This window comes from Choloepus didactylus, chromosome 4 (assembly GCF_015220235.1).
Source record: "Choloepus didactylus isolate mChoDid1 chromosome 4, mChoDid1.pri, whole genome shotgun sequence".
NCBI lineage: Eukaryota > Metazoa > Chordata > Mammalia > Pilosa > Megalonychidae > Choloepus > Choloepus didactylus.
In genome coordinates this window covers 157,554,155-157,575,074 of record NC_051310.1, presented here as the reverse complement: position 1 = coordinate 157,575,074, position 20,920 = coordinate 157,554,155, and the positions used below count along the sequence as shown (strand labels likewise).

At 55.5% G+C, this 20,920-nt stretch overlaps 2 protein-coding genes across 6 annotated transcripts; both read left to right on the top strand.

Moving 5' to 3' along the window:
- Positions 1-2,659: 2,659 nt before the first annotated feature.
- On the top strand, positions 2,660-10,442 carry EFS (embryonal Fyn-associated substrate). 2 transcript variants are annotated; one of them, XM_037834569.1, is made up of 6 exons: positions 2,660-3,608; positions 6,297-6,560; positions 6,840-6,980; positions 7,101-7,823; positions 8,154-8,243; positions 9,417-10,442. In XM_037834569.1, exons 1-6 carry the CDS (start codon positions 3,591-3,593, stop codon positions 9,849-9,851), a joined length of 1,671 nt encoding a protein of 556 aa, XP_037690497.1. In that variant the 5' UTR covers positions 2,660-3,590; the 3' UTR covers positions 9,852-10,442. The 2 variants fall into 2 exon arrangements, with proteins under 2 accessions (XP_037690497.1, XP_037690498.1); XM_037834570.1 differs by lacking the exon at positions 6,840-6,980 and having other exon boundaries at positions 2,661-3,608; positions 9,417-10,441.
- Positions 10,443-13,691: 3,249 nt separating this feature from the next.
- SLC22A17 (solute carrier family 22 member 17) lies at positions 13,692-20,089 on the top strand. Of its 4 annotated transcripts, none has more exons than XM_037834566.1 (10): positions 13,692-13,949; positions 14,139-14,645; positions 14,749-14,852; positions 17,094-17,248; positions 17,856-18,021; positions 18,215-18,360; positions 18,529-18,634; positions 18,778-18,995; positions 19,260-19,371; positions 19,473-20,089. In XM_037834566.1, exons 2-10 carry the CDS (start codon positions 14,238-14,240, stop codon positions 19,759-19,761), a joined length of 1,704 nt encoding a protein of 567 aa, XP_037690494.1. In that variant the 5' UTR covers positions 13,692-13,949; positions 14,139-14,237; the 3' UTR covers positions 19,762-20,089. The 4 variants fall into 4 exon arrangements, with proteins under 4 accessions (XP_037690494.1, XP_037690493.1, XP_037690496.1 ...); XM_037834565.1 differs by having other exon boundaries at positions 14,136-14,645; XM_037834568.1 differs by lacking the exons at positions 13,692-13,949; positions 14,139-14,645; positions 14,749-14,852; positions 17,094-17,248 and adding an exon at positions 17,256-17,668 and having other exon boundaries at positions 17,981-18,021; positions 19,473-20,083.
- Positions 20,090-20,920: the final 831 nt, after the last annotated feature.

The following is a 20,920-nucleotide window of genomic DNA, read 5'->3' as shown; positions in this document are numbered from 1 at the left end:
TGGGGTAAGAAAGAGACCAGCCAGTCAGACCCCACTGGGAAGGAGAATGATGGAAGAAACGTCTGGGACCCGGAAAGCCAGATGGAGGGGTTCCTTCCTTCCTACTCCCTGCACATGGCAAGGGCAGACCCTAAATCTGAAGGCTCAGCTGCCTGAGGCTGCAGCCCATCCAGGGACTTAGCTACTCACTCAGCCTGGGTTTTCTCTGGCATTACCTGGATCCCAGAGGTTTTTCTAAACAAGTTAGTATCACCTTAACTTCAGCTTGTGAAGGAGAGGGCAGAGATGAGGCAGAAGGGAGGAAAACGCTCTTCCTGCCCTCACAAGAAAACACTCTTTAGCTCTCATATAAGCACAAGTTAGAGAGGGAGCCAAGGTGAAAAGGAAGAGCTGTGGAAAAAAATCACTGTTCCAGGAACTTTACATATATTTAATTACTCCTCACCAGGACACTGTTACAGATGAGGGACTGAGATTCAATGATGTTCTATAACTTGATCAAGGTCACACAGTTTATAAACCAGTATTCATAACCAGGTCTGACTGGCTCCACCCTGTGTCCAGGAACCCCAGAAGCACAGTCTTATTTTCCCACTGGTTTGCCCTCTGAGGCTTCCCATCGACATTTCCCCAGGCACTGGGCTACATCACTGCCCATCTCCAAACCTCCAGCCTTGCCTGGTCCTAGCAGCTTCTCTTCTGCTCAGCCTTTTCTGGTCTCCACCTATGCCAGTCCATGTGTTTGCCTCTGGGACCAGGGTTTCCTGGCCCTCCTGACATTGGGCCCCAGTTTGCTTCAGCAGTCCCTTGGGCAGAGACCATACCAAGTCCGTCCTCAGCAACTGAACACCTGTGTTCCAGGAATCCCACTCCCCTGGGACTGGGGTCTGGATGAGGTTGAAGAATCTCCCCTAGTGGCCACTTCGGACCATGGTGGAGCTAGGATGGGGTTGCTCTCCCTTCAGGTTTAATCGAAAATTTAAAAGTTCCTATACCATCTTACTGGAGTCTGGGTCTGTTCAGGATTCCCAGACCCATGCCCAGGTCTGCACCCCATCTCTGAGCCAAACCCAGAACTAAATCATCCATCCCCATGTTCACCCCAGAATTTCTCCCTAATCCACCCCACAAGCTCCCCTCTGCAGAGGGCTCCTCACAGGTGTCCAGCCAATAGGGTAGGGAAGGAGCTGGAGCAGGTATCTCCCACTCTCCTGGGAAATGCCTGGATGTGCGGGCCATGAAATAGGGGGTGGGGTAAAGCATTTGTCCAAGGTCTCAAGTTCACAAGGGGCCTTAAATCTAGATTTCCGATGTTGTCTCCAAATGAGGTTATACAGAGTCATAGTCTGTTTCACAAGTTTGGAGTGTTAATTTGTTAAACGTAAACCTTGAAAATATACTGTAGCTTTTCAACCCTGTTTAGCATCTCCTTTTTCCAATACCAGAAAAACTAGAAGTGAGCAGGCTTCCCTCAAGCTTCTGGGAGGCCCTCCAGTGTGCCAGGAGGAAGAACCTCAGAGAGAGGTGGTGGCTGGCGGGAGGCAGGACACACTAAGAGCAGAGGTGTGGGGGTTAAAAGATCCCTGTCCTTTCAGCTGAAACTCCTGGGAGGCCGGCTCCCAGCCCCTCTGAAAGAGTTCTGCCTTTCTGTGCCCGCGGTCCCCGCTCCCGCTCCAGGCGGCTGCACGGAGGGAGCCCGGGTGAGGGCGGGGGCAGGCCCAGACTGGCAGAGGAGCTGCAAGAGGCTGCACAACCGGCCCGCCGGCCGCTCCGGGGCCAGACGCCCAGGCCTCGTCTTCTGCCGCCAGGGCCAGAATCCACGTCCAGCCCCCAACTCCCAGTCTGCCCCCCGCAGGAACGGTCCGGATAACCCTGCCACCCCGGCGGAGGCAGCACCAAGGGAGGGGAGACGCTCCGCTGAGGACCCCAGCAAGGCGGAAAGGCGGGCGCTCTCCCTCCCACGGGGAAAGACAGATGTGCGGCTAATGAAAAGGAGGCAGAGAGACGCGGGGCTGGAAGGGGCGTGGCGGGGAGAGAAAAGCTCCCCGGAAGAAGCTGACCGTACCACCCGGAGGTCCGCCGCGAAGTCGGATGGAAGGAGGCACGGAGCAGAGGGGCCAGGAGGGGGCGTGCAGTTTGGCCCCGGGGTCCTGGGCTGAAACGCAACACCCGCCTTTGAAGGGATAGTCCTTTCTCCTCCTCCCCCTCCCTTCTCCTCCCTTTTCTCCTCCCTCCTTTCTCTTAATCCCCAGGACTGAGCCCCGCGCCAGAGAGGAGAGGGCCCGAGGGGAGGAGGAAGGAACTGCGCCGAGAGGGAGCGGGGACCCCGGGAAGGGGAGGGAAGGGGAGCCACAAGCGGGGTGGAGGGCAAGCCTGGGGGCCACGCGCGACCCTCGGAGCCTTCCCAGCCCGCCTTGCTTCGGGGTGGGACCCGCTCAGTGTCCCCACCCCACCCTCAGGCGAGCCCTCAGGACCCTGGACCCTGCCCCTCCTTCGCTTTTTATCTTTTCTCCTTTTGCTCTGTGGCCTTTCTCTTCATTCCCAGAGACACCCGGTAGCTGCCCCGACCTCTGGGCGCGCCGAGGGTCTCTCCCAAGGGTGCGTGTGAGCGGGGCCGGGGGCCAGGGGGCCGTGGGTGGGAGCGGGTTCCTTTGGCCCAGCGCGCTGGGGCCGAGAGGAGGACGGGCGGGCTCCTCTGCTGCCTGCACGCGGGCATCGGGTAAGAAAAGGCCGAGCTGCCTCCCCGGGCCGTGCCTGGAAGCGGGTTTCTGCAGGCCCCGCAGCCCCTGGCGAGGCGCCGTTGCGGCGTCCCCGAGGCCTTCGGACGTGCTGAGAGCCGCTGTGCGTGCGTGTGAATCCACCTCGCCGCCGGGGGTGCGAGGGTCAGGGCAGAAAGCAGCAACCCGGCTTAACCGCCACACTCGGAGGTCTTTGGCGCCCGCCCACTTTTCGCCAACTTGGGCGAGTTTTGAAGCGGGCCAAACGTCTCAGTTTTCGCTTTCTCTCCTTCGCCCCCAAGCCGGTCCCGCCGCCGTGCCCCGGCCGCCCCGACCACAGCCCTGGGAACACGGCTCTCCGGCGCGGCCCCCGGCTGGGGAGGGTTGGCGTCTAAACTCGCTCGCCCGGCCCAACCGCCCCGGCGGCCTCTCCCAGCCCTTGGGGCCGCCTCGAGCGGCCTGGAGAGGCGTCGAACGCAGCTCCAGCTCCCGCCACCTCGCCTGCCCCGGCTCTGGAAGGCAGCTTTTGACCCATGCGGACTTCGGGTGCCTCCGCGGCCTAGGGTGGGCAGCTCCGGGGGCCTTGCCAACCGGGCGGCCCCCGGGAGGCCGCGACCGTGCAGAGCGCGCGCCCTTGGATGAGGTCCCGCAGCGACGCCCCGGCCCGACCCGCTCCTCCTCCTGCCGGGCCAGGCTGCCTCCCATTTGGGGAGTTTTGTGGGTTTTCTGTCTCCTCCTCCCACCTCGGCGGAGGCCGCAGCCGGGACCCGCCTCCTCGCCTGGAGGCCGCAGACCATGGAGCGAGGCAGTCGCTGCTGAAGTCAGCGAATCTCCGAGCCTGGTCTGGAGCAGGCCGCGCCGGAGTTCGAGGCCATGGCCATAGCCACGTCGGTGAGTCCACCAGGGAAAGGAGGCTGCAGGGCAGGGACCTCCACAGCCTCCTGTCACTTTTATTCCTGCCCTCTCTTTGTCTCTCTTTTCGGTCCCTTCTCAGAGAACTGTGTCCCCCGCCTCTCACTTTTGTTTCCCTCTCCCTCTCACTTCTCATCCCCTGCCTGGCTCTCTGGTTCTGGGGTCGCCCCTCCTCCTCCTCCTCTCCCTCTCCTCAACCTCCTGTTTTTCCTCCTAGGGGCTGCTCCTGGAGCGAGGGGTGGGGGCAAGTGTGGCCACAGTCCTATCTGATCTTTTATGGGCGGGAACAGATGGCCACTTGTGGTTGGCAGGGGCTTGTGATTGGGACGCTAGTAAAAGGTTGGGAGGGGGCTGAAAGGATGAGGTGGCTCAAGGAAAATAGGAGAAACCTAAGGATCCAAGGAGGCCCTTCTCTAGAGGAGGGATGAAGGAAAGGGGGAAAGCAGAGAAAGGAGAGAGATGAGGCAGTGAGAAAGAGAAAATAGAGGGGGGTCGGTGATGTCAGCCAGCCTTAGGGCACTTTCCGGGGACTGGGGACAAAGGGAGGAGACAGCTGGCGGGAAGGGACAGTGGGAGGAGTCTTCCCAGAGAGCGTATGGCCCACTGCCACCCCTGTTATGCCAGCAATTCTCCCACCAGTCAGCTGGGCTATTGAGGAGGGGGTAGAGCAGGGTGGGTCACGCGTCATCAGTCAGTCCATCAGCAACTCTGGCCTGGGTTCCTGCAACTCCTAGGCCCAGAGACTTGGCCCCATTGGACAGAATTCAAACCCAGCACAGGGAGGAGCACTCCACAGCCCCACCTCTGCTTTCTGTCCTTCATACTAGGCAGCCTTAATCCAGGCAATTCTGCCCCTCTCCACCCTTTCCTAGGCCTGAGAAAGTAAGGCTGCCACCCGTTTTCTGGCCTTTTCTGCCTGGGGACTCTGGGAAAGATTGTGTGGCTGGAAAGAGAAGCATAGAGCCATCCAAAGTCATCCTGTACCCCCCTACAGGGACCCTGTGGTTTCACTTCTGGCTTCTTCTCAGACCAAACTCCTTTTAGTTCCTGAACCTGTCTGATGGTGAGAAGATTCCAGCTCAGAGCCAGGAGAAGGGAGAGGTCCTGAAAATAAGGGAGGTACTCTGGCTTTGGAGCCAGCTGGTCAGCTCTGTACCCCTAGAAAGTAGATTTTTCCTTTTACCCAGAGAGTGGGGATGAGGTCAAACTCCCACCATCCTAATAATAGCTAATATTTATTGAGCATTTCCCACACCTGGCACTATGCTAAGCTTTGTGGTGGGTTTTTGATGCATTATCTCATCCACACCTCACAGCAACCCTGTGGGCACAGTGGTATTATTTTCCCAATTTTACAAAGGAAGAAACTGAGGCTCAGAAGGGTTAAACGTCCTGCCCAATATCATCCAGCTAGAAAGGGATAGAGCCGGGACCCAAAACCAGGTCTTCCTGCCTTACCAATAAAACTTAAGCTGAACATGGGTAACTTGACATTTCTGAGTGGTGTAAGCTTGACTCTACCAAAGGACATCATGGAACCAGAGCATTGTGAAGGGTTACCAATAGAGGGAAATTGGGAATTGTGAAGCCTTCATATACGTTTGACTCATGTTTGAGTCATGGACCCTGTCGGCTCAACCACTGTTTCTAATTAAAAAAAAAAAAAAAAAGTATGCCCGTACATTTGTGGTACTTCAGAGTGAGTGACTGAGAATGCAAGTTCTGGAATCAAACAGCCCGGGGTTCAAATCATGCTCCACTGGCTGTGCATCTTTAGGCAAAGTACTAACCTCTCTGTTCGTTTCCTTTCCAAACTATGGATGGTGATGGCTCCTTCCCAAGAATGGATTGTAAGGATTAAATGAGACGGTTAATGTAAAGACATTCACAGTGCCCAGACACACAATTAGCACTAGCTGGATATGGGGCATCTGTGACTTATTACCTGAGCACGTGTCCTCAATGGAAAAAGCTTAGATCCCCCCATGAGGGAGGACTGGAAACAGGCTGATAAATGTTTGCTCTTGGTTGCTCTGTTAGGCTCCCTTCAAACACACACACATACACACACACACACACTAGAACATATACACTTTTCCCTTTTCCATGGTAACCTCAGCCTCTTCTGGTGGAACCTTATTTGCTCAGACTGAGAACAAAACAACTGCTTCAAGTTCTGTTTTCTTCATTATTATGCTTAGGCATTCTGTCTGGACTGGACTCCTCCCAGTCATTCAGATTGAGGGGGTCTCTGCAGCTATTTACTTTGATCTTTTACATGTGTGGGTACTCATGGGGGAACAGAGGGGAGGTAAAGTGTTGTAGGGATACCTTAGCAAGACTTCCCTGCATATGTGAGGTTTTGAGGGAAATTCAACACATATTTATTGAGGACCAGTTTCGTGTCAGGCCCTCTAGCAGGTGCTAGAAATATAGCTGTCCCTAAACAGAACTGAAGGATGAAAGGGGCCAATCAGAAGAAGAGTCAAGGGAAAAGCATTCTGGGTAGAGGGAACAGCAAGTGCAAAGGCCCTGAGGACAAAAAGAGCTTGGGGACAGGGCAGGGCCGATTTTTAGCCTAAGGGAAATTGGACCCCTGAAGGGTTTTGAGTAAGGGGTGATAATGACCTGATATACATATATCTCCACTCCCATCCCACCCACCAGGCCCAGCTGGCCCGGGCACTCTATGACAACACTGCTGAGTCTCCCCAGGAGCTGTCCTTCCGCCGAGGGGATGTGCTGCGGGTACTGCAGAGGGAGGGCGCTGGCGGGCTGGATGGCTGGTGCCTCTGCTCCCTGCACGGCCAGCAGGGCATCGTGCCCGCCAACAGAGTGAAGATCCTTCCTGCTGGCCCGGAGCCCAAGCCCAGCGCCTCCCAGGCGCCCCCAGCCCAGCCATTGCCAGATCATGGCAATGAGGACCAGGAGGTGAGGGCTGGAGCTCCCCCTGTCCCGCAACCCCAAGCTAGGAAAGCCTGTACTCAAGCCAGGTCTCCTTCTCAGGAGCCTGCAGCAAGGTGGCGAGAGCCCTGAGACCCCAGCTCTTCACTGACTCTACGCTGTTTGAAACCTGTCTGCCAGCTCTCTCTGGGCTCTGCTTCCCCACCAGTATAGGGAGGGGTGGGAGGTCTCTATAAACTCCTCCAAGTCAGGTATTATCAGATTCCCTGGCTCCTTCTGATCCAACCACCTACCTTGATCCCCCAGGTGTATGTGGTGCCACCCCCAGCTCGACCCTGTCCCACCTCAGGACTCCTGGCTGGGCCCCGCCCCCTCTCCCCTGACCCCATCTACAAGGTCCCCCGAGGCAATGGGACCCAGCTGGCTGCCCCCAGAGATGCCTTGGAGGTGAGGGCTGGGGGCCTCTTGGGCCTAGAGGTCTGCATGTATGTTGGGTAGTGGGTAAATGGCCCTCAGGGAGGGTCCATCGCTGAGCCTGAAGGATAACTAACCCCTCCCTCTCTCCAGATCTACGACGTGCCCCCCACTGCCCTCCGGGTTACCCCCAGTGACCCCTATGACTCCCCCGCCTCCTTTTCCCACCCTCTGGCCCGGGTGGCCTCACACTCCCCTGGAGAAGATGAAGCTCCCTATGATGTGCCTCTGGCCCCAAAGTCACCTACAGAAATGGAACCAGATCTGGAGTGGGAGGGGGGCCGGGAACCAGGCCCCCCCCTCTATGCTGCCCCCTCCAACCTGAAACGGGCATCAGCCCTGCTCAATCTCTATGAAGCACCTGAGGAACTGCTGGCCAATGAGGAAGGCAGGGGCTCCGAGGAGGGCATCTACGACGTGCCCCTGCTGGGCCCAGAGGCGCCTCCTTCTCCAGAGCCGCCAGGAGCCTCAGCCCCCAATGACCTGGACACCCTGGCCCCACTTCTGGCCAGAAGCCCTCCCTCCACCCACCGGCCCCGGCTGCCCTCAGCCGAAAGCCTGTCCCGCCGCCCTCTGCCTGCCCTGCCTGTCCCGGAGGCTCCCAGCCCTTCTCCGGCTCCGTCTCCTGCCCCAGGCCGAAAGGGCAGCATCCAGGACCGGCCTCTGCCTCCACCCCCACCCCGCCTGCCTGGCTATGGGGCCCCCAAGGCCGAAGGGGCTCCAGAGGGCAGGGAAGCGGAGGACGATCCAGCAGGACAGCACAATGAGTACGAGGGCATCCCACTGGCTGAGGAGTATGACTACGTCCACCTGAAGGTGAGCGCCTCTCGGGCCAGACCCACCAGAAATGCCCCCTGGAGAACCAGGGTGTGGGGGGAGGAGGCCTGGGGTGCACATGCAGAAGCCTCCCTGCCCTCTCCCTTGACCCTCCACCCTGAGGCTTGGGACCCCAGTACTCATATCAGTGCCACACTCCTCCCCTAAACCCTGCCCATGGTCCCTGAGCTCTCTGGTCTGCCAGCAGAGCTCTCCCAGACCTGGAGCCAGGGACTGCAAACTCTTGAGGAGGGGTCCTCGGGAAGGTGGGGGGACTGGGTAGGGGCAGAAAAGCCATGGAGGCCACCTCACCCTGCTCCCCTCTTGCAGGGCCTGGATAAAGCTCAGGGATCTAGGCCCCTGGGTAAGGCCTTCCCAGGGGATCCTGAACTGCTGGAGAGGATGCTGCCGGAGCAGCAGGTAACCCTGCTGGGGCTGGTGTCAGAGAAGTGGGTCTGAGAAGGAGGAGCCAGGAACTTGGGAGAAGGAGAATTCTTAACCAAACTATGCATGGAAATAGATTAAGATGGTGAGAAGTGAAGAGGGGGCAGTTGGAGAGGAGACAGAATTCAACAGGAAGGAGCTGGAACTTGGGAGAGGATATCAGGAATTCAAAAAGAGGGGAAAGAATGTATTGGAGAGGAGTCAGAAAACCAGGCAACCAGGGAAGCAGAAAGAGTGCTGGGCTGGGCTGGGTGACTTCTGAGGCTCCTTCAAGCTGTGAATTCCTGGGTTCCTAAGAGACGTGGCTCCTAATCCCAGCTCCACCACTAAGAAGCTGAGGGCTCTGAAGCCCTCAGTTAATCTCTCTGGCCTCAGGAAAGTGAGGTGGTTTCCTAGACCTGGTCAAGAATGGTCATGATCACAATAGCTACCACTTATTGGGCAATTAACAAGAGCCAGACCCTAGCTGGCCTTCCAGCAAGCATCAGTGAGTATTTCCTACGGCGCTTACAGTGTGCAAGGCACTGTTCTAAACCCCTTCTATATGTTATCTCAACCTTCACTGTGGCCTTCTGTGGTAGATAGATCCTTACCACCTGGTACAGTAGTCACTGCCCACATGTGGCTATTGAGCACTTGAAATGTGGTTAGTCTGCATTAAAATGTGCTGTAAATATGAAACCCAATTGTGAAGACTTAATATGAAAAAAATAAAATTATTAATAATTTTTATATTATTACACATTGAAATGATAATGCTTTATATTTGGGATTAGATAAAATTTATTAAATTAATTGTGTCATTTGCCCCTTACTTTGCTCATTGGGATTACTAGAAAATTTTAATCACATGTGTGGTTTGCATTATATTTATATTGGACAGTGCAGTTCTAGGATTCCCATATTCAAGATAAGGAAACAGAGAGGCTCAGAAACTTGTCTGGAGTCAAGTCTGAGACTGTTTAAATCCAGAGCTATCTGACATCAAGTCTGGCACTTCGTTGCCACACTGTATGTGAATCTACTTCTTCTGATGGGCAGAGGAAAGAACGAAGGGAGGGAAGGAGAAAGGAGGTGAGAGGGGAAGTGGCAACCCTCCAAGCGGCACTAATGGGAGCATTCTGACTGACCACTCTTCTTGCCCCTCAGGAGACCCTGTCCCCAGGGGAGCCTCTGGCTCTGCCTGCTGGAGATCTTCAGCTCCTGCACTTCTACGCTGGTCAGTGCCGGAACCACTACTCCGCTCTGCAGACCGCCGTGGCAGCCCTGATGTCCAGCACCCAGGCCAACCAGCCCCCAAGCCTCTTCGTGCCCCATGGCAAACGGGTGGTGGTGGCGGCTCACCGCTTGGTGTTTGTTGGGGACACCCTGGGCCGGCTGGTGGCCTCCGCTCCTCTGCGAGCACAACTCGAGGCTGCTGGCACAGCGCTGGGGCAGGCATTGCGGGCCACGGTGTTGGCTGTCAAGGGGGCCGCCCTGGGCTACCCGTCCAGCCCTGCGGCCCAAGAGATGGTGCAGCGCGTGGCAGAGCTGGCAGGGTGGGCCCTGCGATTCACCACCCTGCTCACCAGCCTGGCCCCCTGAGGGTACCCTGGCACAGCTCTGCCCCTCCCCTGTCTGCCAGCTCCCCCCACCCCACCAGCCCCTGGGTAGCTGGAGCATCTTTCAGAGATTAGGAGGGGTGGATGTATCTTTCCCTCTTCCCACCCCTTCCAATCATCTCAGCCTCTCACAGAGGCGTCTCCTCCCCCTAACCCACAGCTTTTTTGTACGAGCCATTTTGTATAAATTATTTATATTTAATATAATTCCTGTTTTCGTCAAGAGCAGGCACCACACCCTCTGGGGCAGGGAGGAACTGGACTCTTCTCCTCTTCTCAGCCTGAGGTGCAAGTTCCTGGCCACTGTACTAGCCCACCTGCCTCCAGAAGCTTGACCCCACAGAGAACCAGGTGCCAGAAGTCTGGGGACACATGCACCCCTTTCTTGGTCTGTTTCTTGGCCCCAGAACATCAGCACCTCACTGTTAGTTGGGAGTGAAGACAGGACATGGGCTGCTGGGGATGTGAAGGTCTGGGAGAGGCCAGTGGGGTTCCTCCCTCAAAGGCCAGAGAGGGCTGGGCCTCAGGAACTGGGCACACACCTCAATAAATCCAGTTGTCTGATTCCCTGGCTCTGCTTCTTGGGATCCTGGAGGGTGGGCTGGTACCCCTCATCCGTACCTATGGACACACACTGTGAACAGGGTGTCTTTAGGGTTTGGGGGGGAATTTTGCTCATTTCTTCAACAACTATTCCTTTGGCAAGTTCTTACCTCCCGTGAGGTGCCAGGCACAATCCGAAAGGTACATTATGAAGGTACTGTTCTACTGGAGACAAGATAGACAAACAAGTCCATTAAAAAAGTAAATTGAAAAATAAGCCTGCTGCAGATTTGACAGTTGCTGGTGATGGAAATAAACAGGGTGATGTGTAGAGACTAACTAGACAAAGGGAGAGAGCAGTGGAGACTTTGGGCAGGATGGTTGGGAGGCAGTACCTGAGCTGAGACCTGGAGAATGGGAGAATGAAGAAGAGCCTGGGGACTAGCATTCTGGGAAAGTAGGCACCTGGGACTGGCATGGGGGTCTTTCCTCCAAGACCTCATTGTCAAATGATGACATTAGAGAACCTGGCCACAAAAGAGCCTGGAAAGACACCATCCTGGAGGGGTCACCTGGCTGAAGGCCTACCTTCAGCTTTGCACCATAGGACTAGACAACGGAGAGTGTGGTTGGCTGGCCTGGGCACCCTCTCCCTGAGGTGACTCCCAAGAGGAACCTTCTTGACCTCCCCTTCCCAGGCTTCCTGCTGATCACCCTTCTTTGGAACAAAGCTTTTTTTAGAGGAGCTGAGGTAGCAGGTGAATACACTGTTGGAAGCTTGTAGTCCTCAGGACTTTGGTGAACTCAGTGAGACTGTGGCTTAGGTAGGAGGTTACTCCCAAGTCCCAACCACAGATCCATCGCTTCAGTTCTGCTTTCCTAAGATGACGCCCCTGGCATGGTGATTGGATTGGGGCACCCCAAATCTCAGTCCTGATCTTAATCTCTTGGGATACCTGTGCATTTGTCCATTTGGGGTTCCTTCTTTCTCATTTTACTCTATAAGGGGAACTCATTTCCAGTTTCTAGGCCCACCTAAATTCATCCTCATGAGTTGAAGATTTATAATAGGAGACATACTCCATCATCTTCCAGAAAAAGTTTTAAGACATTAGCCTGGATTTAAGAGCCAGAAGTCTCAGTTCAAGTCTCTGATCTGCCAGGCATCTGTGTGTTGTGGGTAAATGGCCTCAGCTCCTGAGTCCTGCTTTCCTCTACTATGAGTATGGTTGTGGACGTCTCAGCATTGTGAGGACCTGCCAAGATAACACAGGTGAACAGTCCAGCCCTACCTAAAGGTAAGGGATTACTCCAGGACAGACACAAGGACACAAATAAATCCCCACCGAATGTTGGCTGTGACAGCACCAAAGTAAACCCTGAAGCGATGCTGAAAGGAGTTGGGGTAGGGGAGAAGAGGATGAGGCGGTTTGATGATTTAGAAAAGGGTTTCCCCACATTTAGAAAATTTCTTAAGAGGAGACAAAGGTGTGGTTTAGTGGAGAGAAGGGGGACTGGCTGAGAGGACAATCCTTTCCTGCCCTTACCTGGGATTAGAGAATAAAGTGCCTATCAGGTATCAAATCCCATAAAGAAATGTGTCTCCAATGTCAATATACATATACCTGGGGATCTTGTTAAAATGCAGATTCCAATTCAGTTGGTCTGGGTGAGGCCTGAGATACTTCATTTCTAATATGTTCTCAGCTGATACAGATGCTGCTGGCCCATGAACCACACCTTGAGTAGCAATTCTAGGGGTTGGGGAAGGCATCTGTGAAGCAAAGATGCTTGAGCTGACAGCTGAAGCACAAGGAGAATTTGGGGATGGGAAACCTAGGCATAAGACATAGTTTGTGCAAAGGTCTTACGCTATTGGAAAAACAAAGAAAGCCAGTGAGGCTGGTGTGCAGAGTTTGGGGAGAGAGGAGGGAGATGGAGCTGTAGAGAGCATGGGACCAGACACGCAGGACCGTGTGTGAGGTGTCTGGAATATTGATATTTACCTTGATGATGAGGAGAAACCACTGAAGACTATTAAGCTGGAAAGGGACCTGATCAGAGCTGCATTTTGAAAAGATCACTCCATCTGCATTATAAATAATAGATGAGAACGGATGGAAACAAAAGTGGATGCAGAATACCAGTTAGAAATTAGAAAGATAAAGTAGTCCATGCAAAAGGTAGCTTAACTGATGGTGATAGAGATGGAGAGAAGCGAAATATCTGAGAACTAGATAGGAAGTAAAATGGACAGGATTTTGTAAAGGATTGGACATTGGGGTGAGGAAGAAGGAGCTCTAAGAGCTGTTTCCTGAGCATCTGGCCACCGTTGGTTGAGGGCATGCGATTCACTGAAGAAAGCCCCAGAAGACAACCAGGCTATGGGGGGAGAACTTGAGTTTGGTTTTGGATTTATTGGGTCCCTGCGAGTCACCCAAGCAAGGGGAGAAGTCAAATAAGAGGTGGCTTTGTGAGTCTGGGACTAAGAAGAGAGGTGGCAGATGGAGTTGTAAATCTGGGAATCACATTTGTCTTGGTGGTAATTGAAGCTGTGGGCCTGGGTGAAGTCCCAAGGCAGACAGATAATATGAGATGAGAGGGAGGGCTCAAGGCTGAGATGCTGAGGAATGCAGACACCAAATGAAGGTGAAGAAGAGAATAAGCCTGCAATGGAGAAAAGAGGAGCAAAAGAGAGAAAAACAGGGGAGTATGGGACTAGGTGGCCAAGAAAGAAAATGTTTAGAGGAAGAGATGGCCTATAGTGCCAAATGCTGTTGAGAAATGATGGAAACTCAACTAGAGTGGGGATGGTGCAACCCAGAGAAGTGGTTTCTTGTAGAGGATTGAAGCCCAGTTAAGTACAGGGCCCAACCAGTCCCCCATATGCACCCCCTGTACTGTACTGTGGTTGGCCTTTCTCTCCAGTACATACATTCGAGATGGGTCTTGTCCATCCATCCCCAAGGGCTAGCAAAAGGCCTGGCAGAAAGTAGACAGTAAATGTTATTGAATGGATGGTGAGTGGATGGGTGAATGAACGAATGATGGGGAAGGGGTGGGAGCAAAGGAGGAATCTGAAATCTCCCTGGGCTGGCTTCTATCCTTCTAGCTTTGTTTCCTTTATACCGCAATGGCCCGCAGACCCAGGGAAAAGACGACAGAGCCCCATCCCCTCCCTCCCCTGGGCCCTGGCCCCCACTTCCTCTCTCCGACGAAGAGTCTGGACCAAAGGTTCTGCTGACGTGGAAGGGGAGGGGAGTCTGGAGGAAGAGGAGGGGAAAGCCGCGCACAGATCGCAGAGACGGAGGAGGCGCCCGCGGCTGCGGAGCTGCAGAGCGGGGTCTCTGGGCTCTCTGTGGCCGGGCACCCGGCGCTCAACTGGGCCAGAGGACAGTGCATCCTTTCAGGGCGGGCCGGCAGGGTCCCTGAGGTCGACAAGCTGGCTCCCCGGGTGGCCACGGGGACCCCCGAGCCCAATGGCGGGGGCGGCAGCAAAATCGACAGCACAGTAGAGATCACCCCCAGCCCCAACGGAGTAAGTGCCCGCGCCCAGGGGGGCTGCGCCATCATCTCCCCGCCCCCGCCAAGCGCCCGGCGTTTTCCTCCAGCGCAACCCCCAGCCCCTAGCTGCAGTCCTCGCCCTCGCTCCCGCCCGTCCCCTTCCCTTGCTCCGCGGTTCTCTCGGCTTCACGGTGCCCCTGCCCCGCCCCCACGTCCCCAGCAGGTCGGGACCCTCGGAGATGCGGCGCCCACGGAGCAGCTGCAGGGTGAGCGGGAGCGCGAACGCGAGCGGGAGGCGGGGAGCGACGCGGGCGGCGACGGGATGGGCAGCAGCCTGTCGCTGGCCGTGCCCCCCGGGCCCCTCAGCTTTGAGGCGCTGCTCGCCCAGGTGGGGGCGCTGGGCGGCGGCCAGCAGCTGCAGCTCGGCCTCTGCTGCCTGCCCGTGCTCTTCGTGGCGCTGGGCATGGCCTCGGACCCCATCTTCACCCTGGCACCCCCACTGCACTGCCACTACGGGGGCTTCGCCCCCAACGCCTCTGGCTGGGAGCAGCCCCCCAACGCCAGCGGCGTCAGTGTCGCCAGCGCGGCCCTAGCCACCAGCACCGCCAGCCGCGTCGCTACCAGTACCGACCCTTCGTGCAGCGGCTTCGCCCCGCCGGACTTCAACCACTGCCTCAAGGACTGGGACTATAACGGCCTGCCGGTGCTCACCACGAACGCCATCGGCCAGGTGAGGCAGTCAGGCGGGTTGCAGGCTAGGGGCGGGTCTGGGGGCGGGCTGAGGGCGACGAGCGAGGGGCCTCACACACGCTCCGTCCTTCTCACATCTCCAGTGGGATTTGGTGTGTGACCTGGGCTGGCAGGTGATCCTGGAACAGATCCTCTTCATCTTGGGCTTTGCCTCTGGCTACCTGTTCCTCGGCTATCCAGCGGACAGGTGAGGGCTGCCATGGGGGCAGGCAGGCAGAGAGGCGGGGGTGCCAGGGAGGCAAGAAGCTGGCTTTCACAAGAGGAGGAAGATTTCCTGGACTCTGCAGTTTTCTCTGGACTTCTTCTGTTCAGTGATACACAACTCCACCCCTGCCTCAACTTCATTTTCAATAGGAAAGACTCCTTCCCACTTCATACAGCACAAGTCCATCCCCACGGACTATCAGACCCATTCCCACTTGTCAGCAGCCCCATATCCATGGATGAACGGGCCTAATCTCCAGAGGTCAATAGCCCCATGTTTGGTGACCAAAACCCTATCTCCACAGATCAAAAGTCCTATCTCTCCACTCTTGTCCCCATCACCACCAACCACCTCCCTCAACATCTCTCTGGATTATTAGACTCATCCCCACTGACTAACAGCTCCATCCACATGGACTGCTAGCTCCATCTCAGTGGCTTCATTCCTAAAGATTAATATGCTAATTGATAAATAATATCAACAGCCCCATTCCCACTGACCAGTAGCTCCACTCTAGAGACAAATGACCCTATCTCTGACCACTGGCCCCATCACCATAAATCAATACCTCTATCCAAAGAACAAAAGCTTCATCCCCAATAACCCGGAGTTCCACACCTGCCAACAAATGACTCTACCCTATGGGTCAATAGCCCAACCCTGTGGATCAATGACCCCAGTAGATCCCCGATAGATTAATAGCGCCATCCTCATAAGCTCTGAAATGCTTAGATCTTCTCAAACCAAAATCCCATTCCCATGAATCAGTAGCCTCATCTCCAAAGATCAATAGTCCATTCCCACCAGCCAATAGTTCTCCCCATGGATTAAAAATCCCATCTCCTGATTCTTGACCCCATCGCCACTGACCATTTGCTCCATCTCCACTGACCCATCCCCATGGATTTTAGACTCCTCCCCCACTGATCTACAGTCCCATCCAAATGGATTGATAGCTCTACTATCTTGGATCAAAAGCAATTCACTAGCCCAGTTTCCTAAAATCAATACCCCTATCCCCAATGCCCAATAGTTACACAAATGATGCCAAACTCACAGGTCAATATTTATGTAGCAATATATGTATAAAGTACCTCATCCCCACATACCAATAGCCTCATTCTTATAGAAAAATGACCTCATTCCTAAGGATCGATATTTCAATCTCCTAAAATCAGTAGTCCTGTCCTTATTAACCAATAAACAAATCCTGATGGGAAAATGGCCCCACGCCATTCAGTCAGTAGCCTTACTCCTGTGGACCAATGCCCCCTTCTCAATGACCAGAGGCCTCAGTCTTCATTCCCATGGATCAGTGGTCTTATCCTCAACCCCCAGGAATCAGTAGCCCTGTCCTCACTGATCTCATCTCCCCTGGCCTGTGACCCCATCCTCATCAATTATCCCCATGGATTAATAGTCTCATCCCCACTGACAAGAACCCCATCCACATGGACTAACAGCCCCATCCCTTGAATCAATGGCTCCATCCCTAAAATTCAGTTGTCCAATCTCCAAAGATTAATAGTCCCATCCCCACTGATCAGTAGTCCTATCTCATGTATTAAATAGTCCCATTCCCATGGATCAATGACTCCATCTCCTGGCCAGTGGCCCAATCGCCACTGAGCATCCTTATGAATTAACAGACCTATGCTCCATCCTCATGAACTAATAGTCTCTGCCTCGTAGAACCATGGCCTCATCCCAAAAAATCCATGACTCAATCACCCAGGATCAGTATGTCCATCTTCACTGACCAATACTAACCCCATGCACAAATGAACAATGGCCTCACCTCCACAGGTCAATAGCTCCAACCCCAAATATCAATGACTCCATCTCCTCTGGTCAATCTTAGCAAGACAAGCTCCACCCCTACTGATCAATAGCTCTACTCCCAAGGATCAAATGGTCCTAAGTCCCCTAAGTAATATCCCATCCTCTCTGGTGGATGGTCTCACTTCCATGGATGCATGTCCTCATCTTTTACCAGTAGTCTCATCCCCAAGAGTCAATGGCCCATAGAACAATAGCTGCACCCTAGTGAACAGCAGCCAGTCACTCACTCACCCATGATTCCCACCCTTCCCCATCTTCTCTAGCCTTAGCCCAACTCTTGCTCCCAGAGCCTCATCCTCTTACATCCAGCTTTGAGGGCCCCAACCAGCAACCCCACACCACAGGAAGTCTGGGTGACCACAGGCCCTCCCCACTTTCCAGGTTTGGACGTCGTGGGATTGTGCTGCTGACCTTGGGGCTGGTGGGCCCCTGTGGAGTTGGGGGGGCTGCTGCGGGCTCCTCAACAGGTGTCATGGCCCTCCGATTCCTCTTGGGCTTTCTGCTAGCCGGTGTTGACCTTGGCGTTTACCTGATGCGTGAGTAGCACCCTCCCAGAAACCCTTCCCTGGAGTCGCACACCTGCCTGTCTGCATCCCCAGGCCATTCCCACTGTTCTCCAGAGTCCCCTCAGTCCCTGCTTTACCCCGAGTTTCAGCTGGCTGCTACCTCAGCTGTCATTCTGCCCAGGTTTTTGAAGGATCCAGGGGCCCTGCTTCTCTCCACACCCGTGTTCCCCCAAGATCTTTAAGGCCTTCCTTGCTCTGGCTGTAAGGGAATAGTGCCTTATTTAAAAAAGAAACTCCTGACTAGCTGTGTAACCTTGGACAAATCACCTCACTACTCTCAGGGTTGATGCGAAGGTCAAATAAGAGGTCAGATGTGAAAGGGCCTGTAAACCGGGGATGCTGAACACCCTCCAGGGACTCTGACCCTAGAGTCCTCCCAGGTTTGAGCAGGTGGGGATAGAGGACGGAACAGCCTCTCTGCTCTTTGGCACCCAGAGGTTGGTCTGTGGGAGGCGATGGCTGCAGCGTCTGCTCGGGGGCTGACCTTGCTCTCTGTCCTCCTCCCTCCCTCTCCTCTTCTCCCTCATGCCTCTCTCCTCCCTGACCTCTCCTCCCTCCGTCCCTGCTGTATCTCCAGGCCTGGAGCTGTGCGACCCAACCCAGAGGCTTCGGGTGGCCCTGGCAGGGGAGTTGGTGGGGGTGGGGGGACACTTCATGTTCCTGGGCCTAGCCCTCGTCTCTAAGGACTGGCGGTTTCTGCAGCGAATGATCACTGCTCCCTGCATCCTCTTCCTGTTTTATGGGTTAGTATCACCCTCCGCCTGCTCTCTGGCCATTCCCATCTCTACTTCCAACCTAGATCTAGCCCAGAGACCCCTCCTCTACTCCAGCTGTCCCCTTCCACGCCTCCCCAGCCCCAACCCCTCAAGAGTTTCCCATCCCTGGGTCAGGAGATGGGAGCCCTGACAGTGCCCCTATCCCCCACCCCATCCCCAGCTGGCCTGGTCTGTTTCTGGAGTCTGCCCGGTGGCTGATAGTGAAGCGGCAAATCGAGGAGGCCCAGTCTGTGCTGAGGATCCTGGCCGAGCGGAACCGTCCCCACGGGCAGATGCTGGGGGAAGAGGCTCAGGAGGCCCTGCAGGGTAAGAGACAGGGTTCCCTGCAGTGACACCTCAGGCGCACACACACTGGTGCCCTCTGCGTGATCATGGCTGTGCCACCTTCTCCCAGGGCCCCACCACCCGGGAAGGGGAATCCTGGGCTCTAGGCTATTTCTTCTAACAGACAGCTCCTCTCTCTCTCTCCCAAAGAGCTGGAGAACACCTGCCCTCTCCCTGCCATGTCTTCCTTTTCCTTCGCTTCCCTCCTCAATTACCGCAACATCTGGAAAAATCTGCTTATCCTGGGCTTCACCAAGTGAGCATAGGTTCTGAGCTGAGAGCCAGGCCAGTAGGTGGGCTGGGGGTGGGCCGGGTGGGGAAGGCCCCAGGACCTCGGCAGAGCGTGGCCGGGATTGTAGAAGGCTGCGGATGGGGGTTCAGACACCTCTCTCTGCTCAGCTTTATTGCCCACGCCATTCGCCACTGCTACCAGCCTGTGGGAGGAGGAGGCAGCCCATCCGACTTCTACCTGTGCTCCCTGCTGGCCAGCGGCACGGCGGCCCTGGCCTGCGTCTTCCTGGGCATCACCGTGGACCGATTTGGCCGCCGGGGCATCCTCCTCCTCTCGATGACCCTCACTGGCATCGCGTCCCTGATCCTGCTGGGCCTGTGGGATTGTGAGCCTCCTCCCCTCCTCATGGTGTGGGCTTGGCCAGGGAACCCCAGCAGAGCCGCCTCAGACAGACTACCTCCCGGCACAAGATCCACACCCAGCCCAGATATTCCACTATCCTCCACCTGGCCCCCCAACCTTGTCTGTGTTCCCAGTTAGTGAATGAATGCCCAGGACCCACCCTACTAGAGCTGAGGGGGTGACCCCAGGGACTAGCCTAGGCCTGATGTCCCCAGTCCCATTCACACTGTCCCTCTGGCTCCTCCAGATCTGAACGAGGCCGCCATCACCACCTTCTCTGTCCTTGGCCTCTTCTCTTCCCAAGCTGCTGGCATCCTCAGCACCCTCCTTGCTGCTGAGGTCATCCCTACCACTGTCCGGTGAGAGCAGGGCGAGGACAGGGCCTGTGGGGTGGAGGAGGGGAAGGCTGGTGGAGCGAGGCCCACAGCTACAGGCTGAGTGGCCCATCCGTCTCTCCCAGGGGCCGTGGCCTGGGCCTGATCATGGCGCTGGGGGCGCTTGGAGGGCTGAGTGGCCCAGCCCAGCGCCTCCACATGGGCCATGGAGCCTTCCTGCAGCACGTGGTGCTGGCGGCCTGTGCCCTCCTCTGCATCCTCAGCATCATGCTTCTGCCGGAGACCAAGCGCAAGCTCCTGCCAGAGGTGCTCCGGGACGGGGAGCTGTGCCGCCGGCCTTCCCTGCTGCGGCAGCCACCCCCTAACCGCTGTGACCACGTCCCGCTGCTTGCCACCCCAAACCCTGCCCTCTGAGCAGCCCCCGAGCCCCCTGGGAGGCTGGCCCACACAGAAAGGAGGCAGAGGGCCCTGGTAGGGAGATGGGGAGGATGGTGTGAGGAAGCGGGGCTGAGCAGAAGGCCCAAGGGCACCTGGCGCCAGCCATGGTGGAGAGCTCAGAGGGCTGTCCCCAGCCACCCTCCTCCCTGCTGCTTTGTGTTCACTTCCTTGACAAGAGTCAGGGGATGGGGAGAGAGTGCCACACTGTTACCACTGGGGTCTGGGCTCTATCCTGTGCCCAAAGACATCTTCCCAGACCTAATTCTTGCTCTGTCATTCTGTTTCAATAAAAACATTTTGAATACATGAGCATATCAGAGCCTGGACTTCCCTCCCTTTTGTTTTCCTTCTGACTGTCTCTTGGGAGGAGATTTCTCTGGGTGGAACCCAAACCAATAACCATCTCCCCTACCCCTCCTTGTGCCCTGCACCGTCTCCTCCAAGAGTTAACTTACAGCCGACTACCCCACTTACTCTTTGCTTGCTATGCTGCCTGAACTGGGCTAGGTGCTTTACAAACCTCATATCACTTAATCCTTTCAACTCTGCAAGGTAGGTGTTTGGATCAATAAGGGGCTTTGTTGTGACCATTGCAAGCATAAAAACTGACTGCTCTAATGGCTAAACCAAAAAGGAAATTGATTAGAGGGACATGGTGGGGCAGGGTTGAGGTGGGGAGCTCACAAGATGGAAGGAGAAGTAGAACTAGTCTCAAAAGGCCAGGAACCAGAGAGGCTTCCAGGTCCAGGGGGTAGGAACAGTAACATTTTTGTCAGGGTTTCTGGATGAATGAACTCCAGTGGGGTTCAGTCTTTGGTTCACCTCAGTGAAGATTCATTTCAAGAAAGCATGCGACAGGCCTAGCTTCAGGAACATGCCACCTCCACCCATTTTACTGACCATTGGGTGGGTGGGGAGCATGGAGCAAGACATGGGTGCTGTTAGCAGAAGTGGGGCTGGGTGTTGTACAGGAAAAAACAATGAATGCCTGCTACAGTATTATTATTCTCTTACAGATGAGAAAACTGACGCTCAGAGAGACTAAGTAACTTGCCCAGTTACAAAGCTAGCAAGTAACAGAGCTGGGATATGACTAAATCCCAGAGCTGGGGCTCTTCAGTACTGCACACTGCAG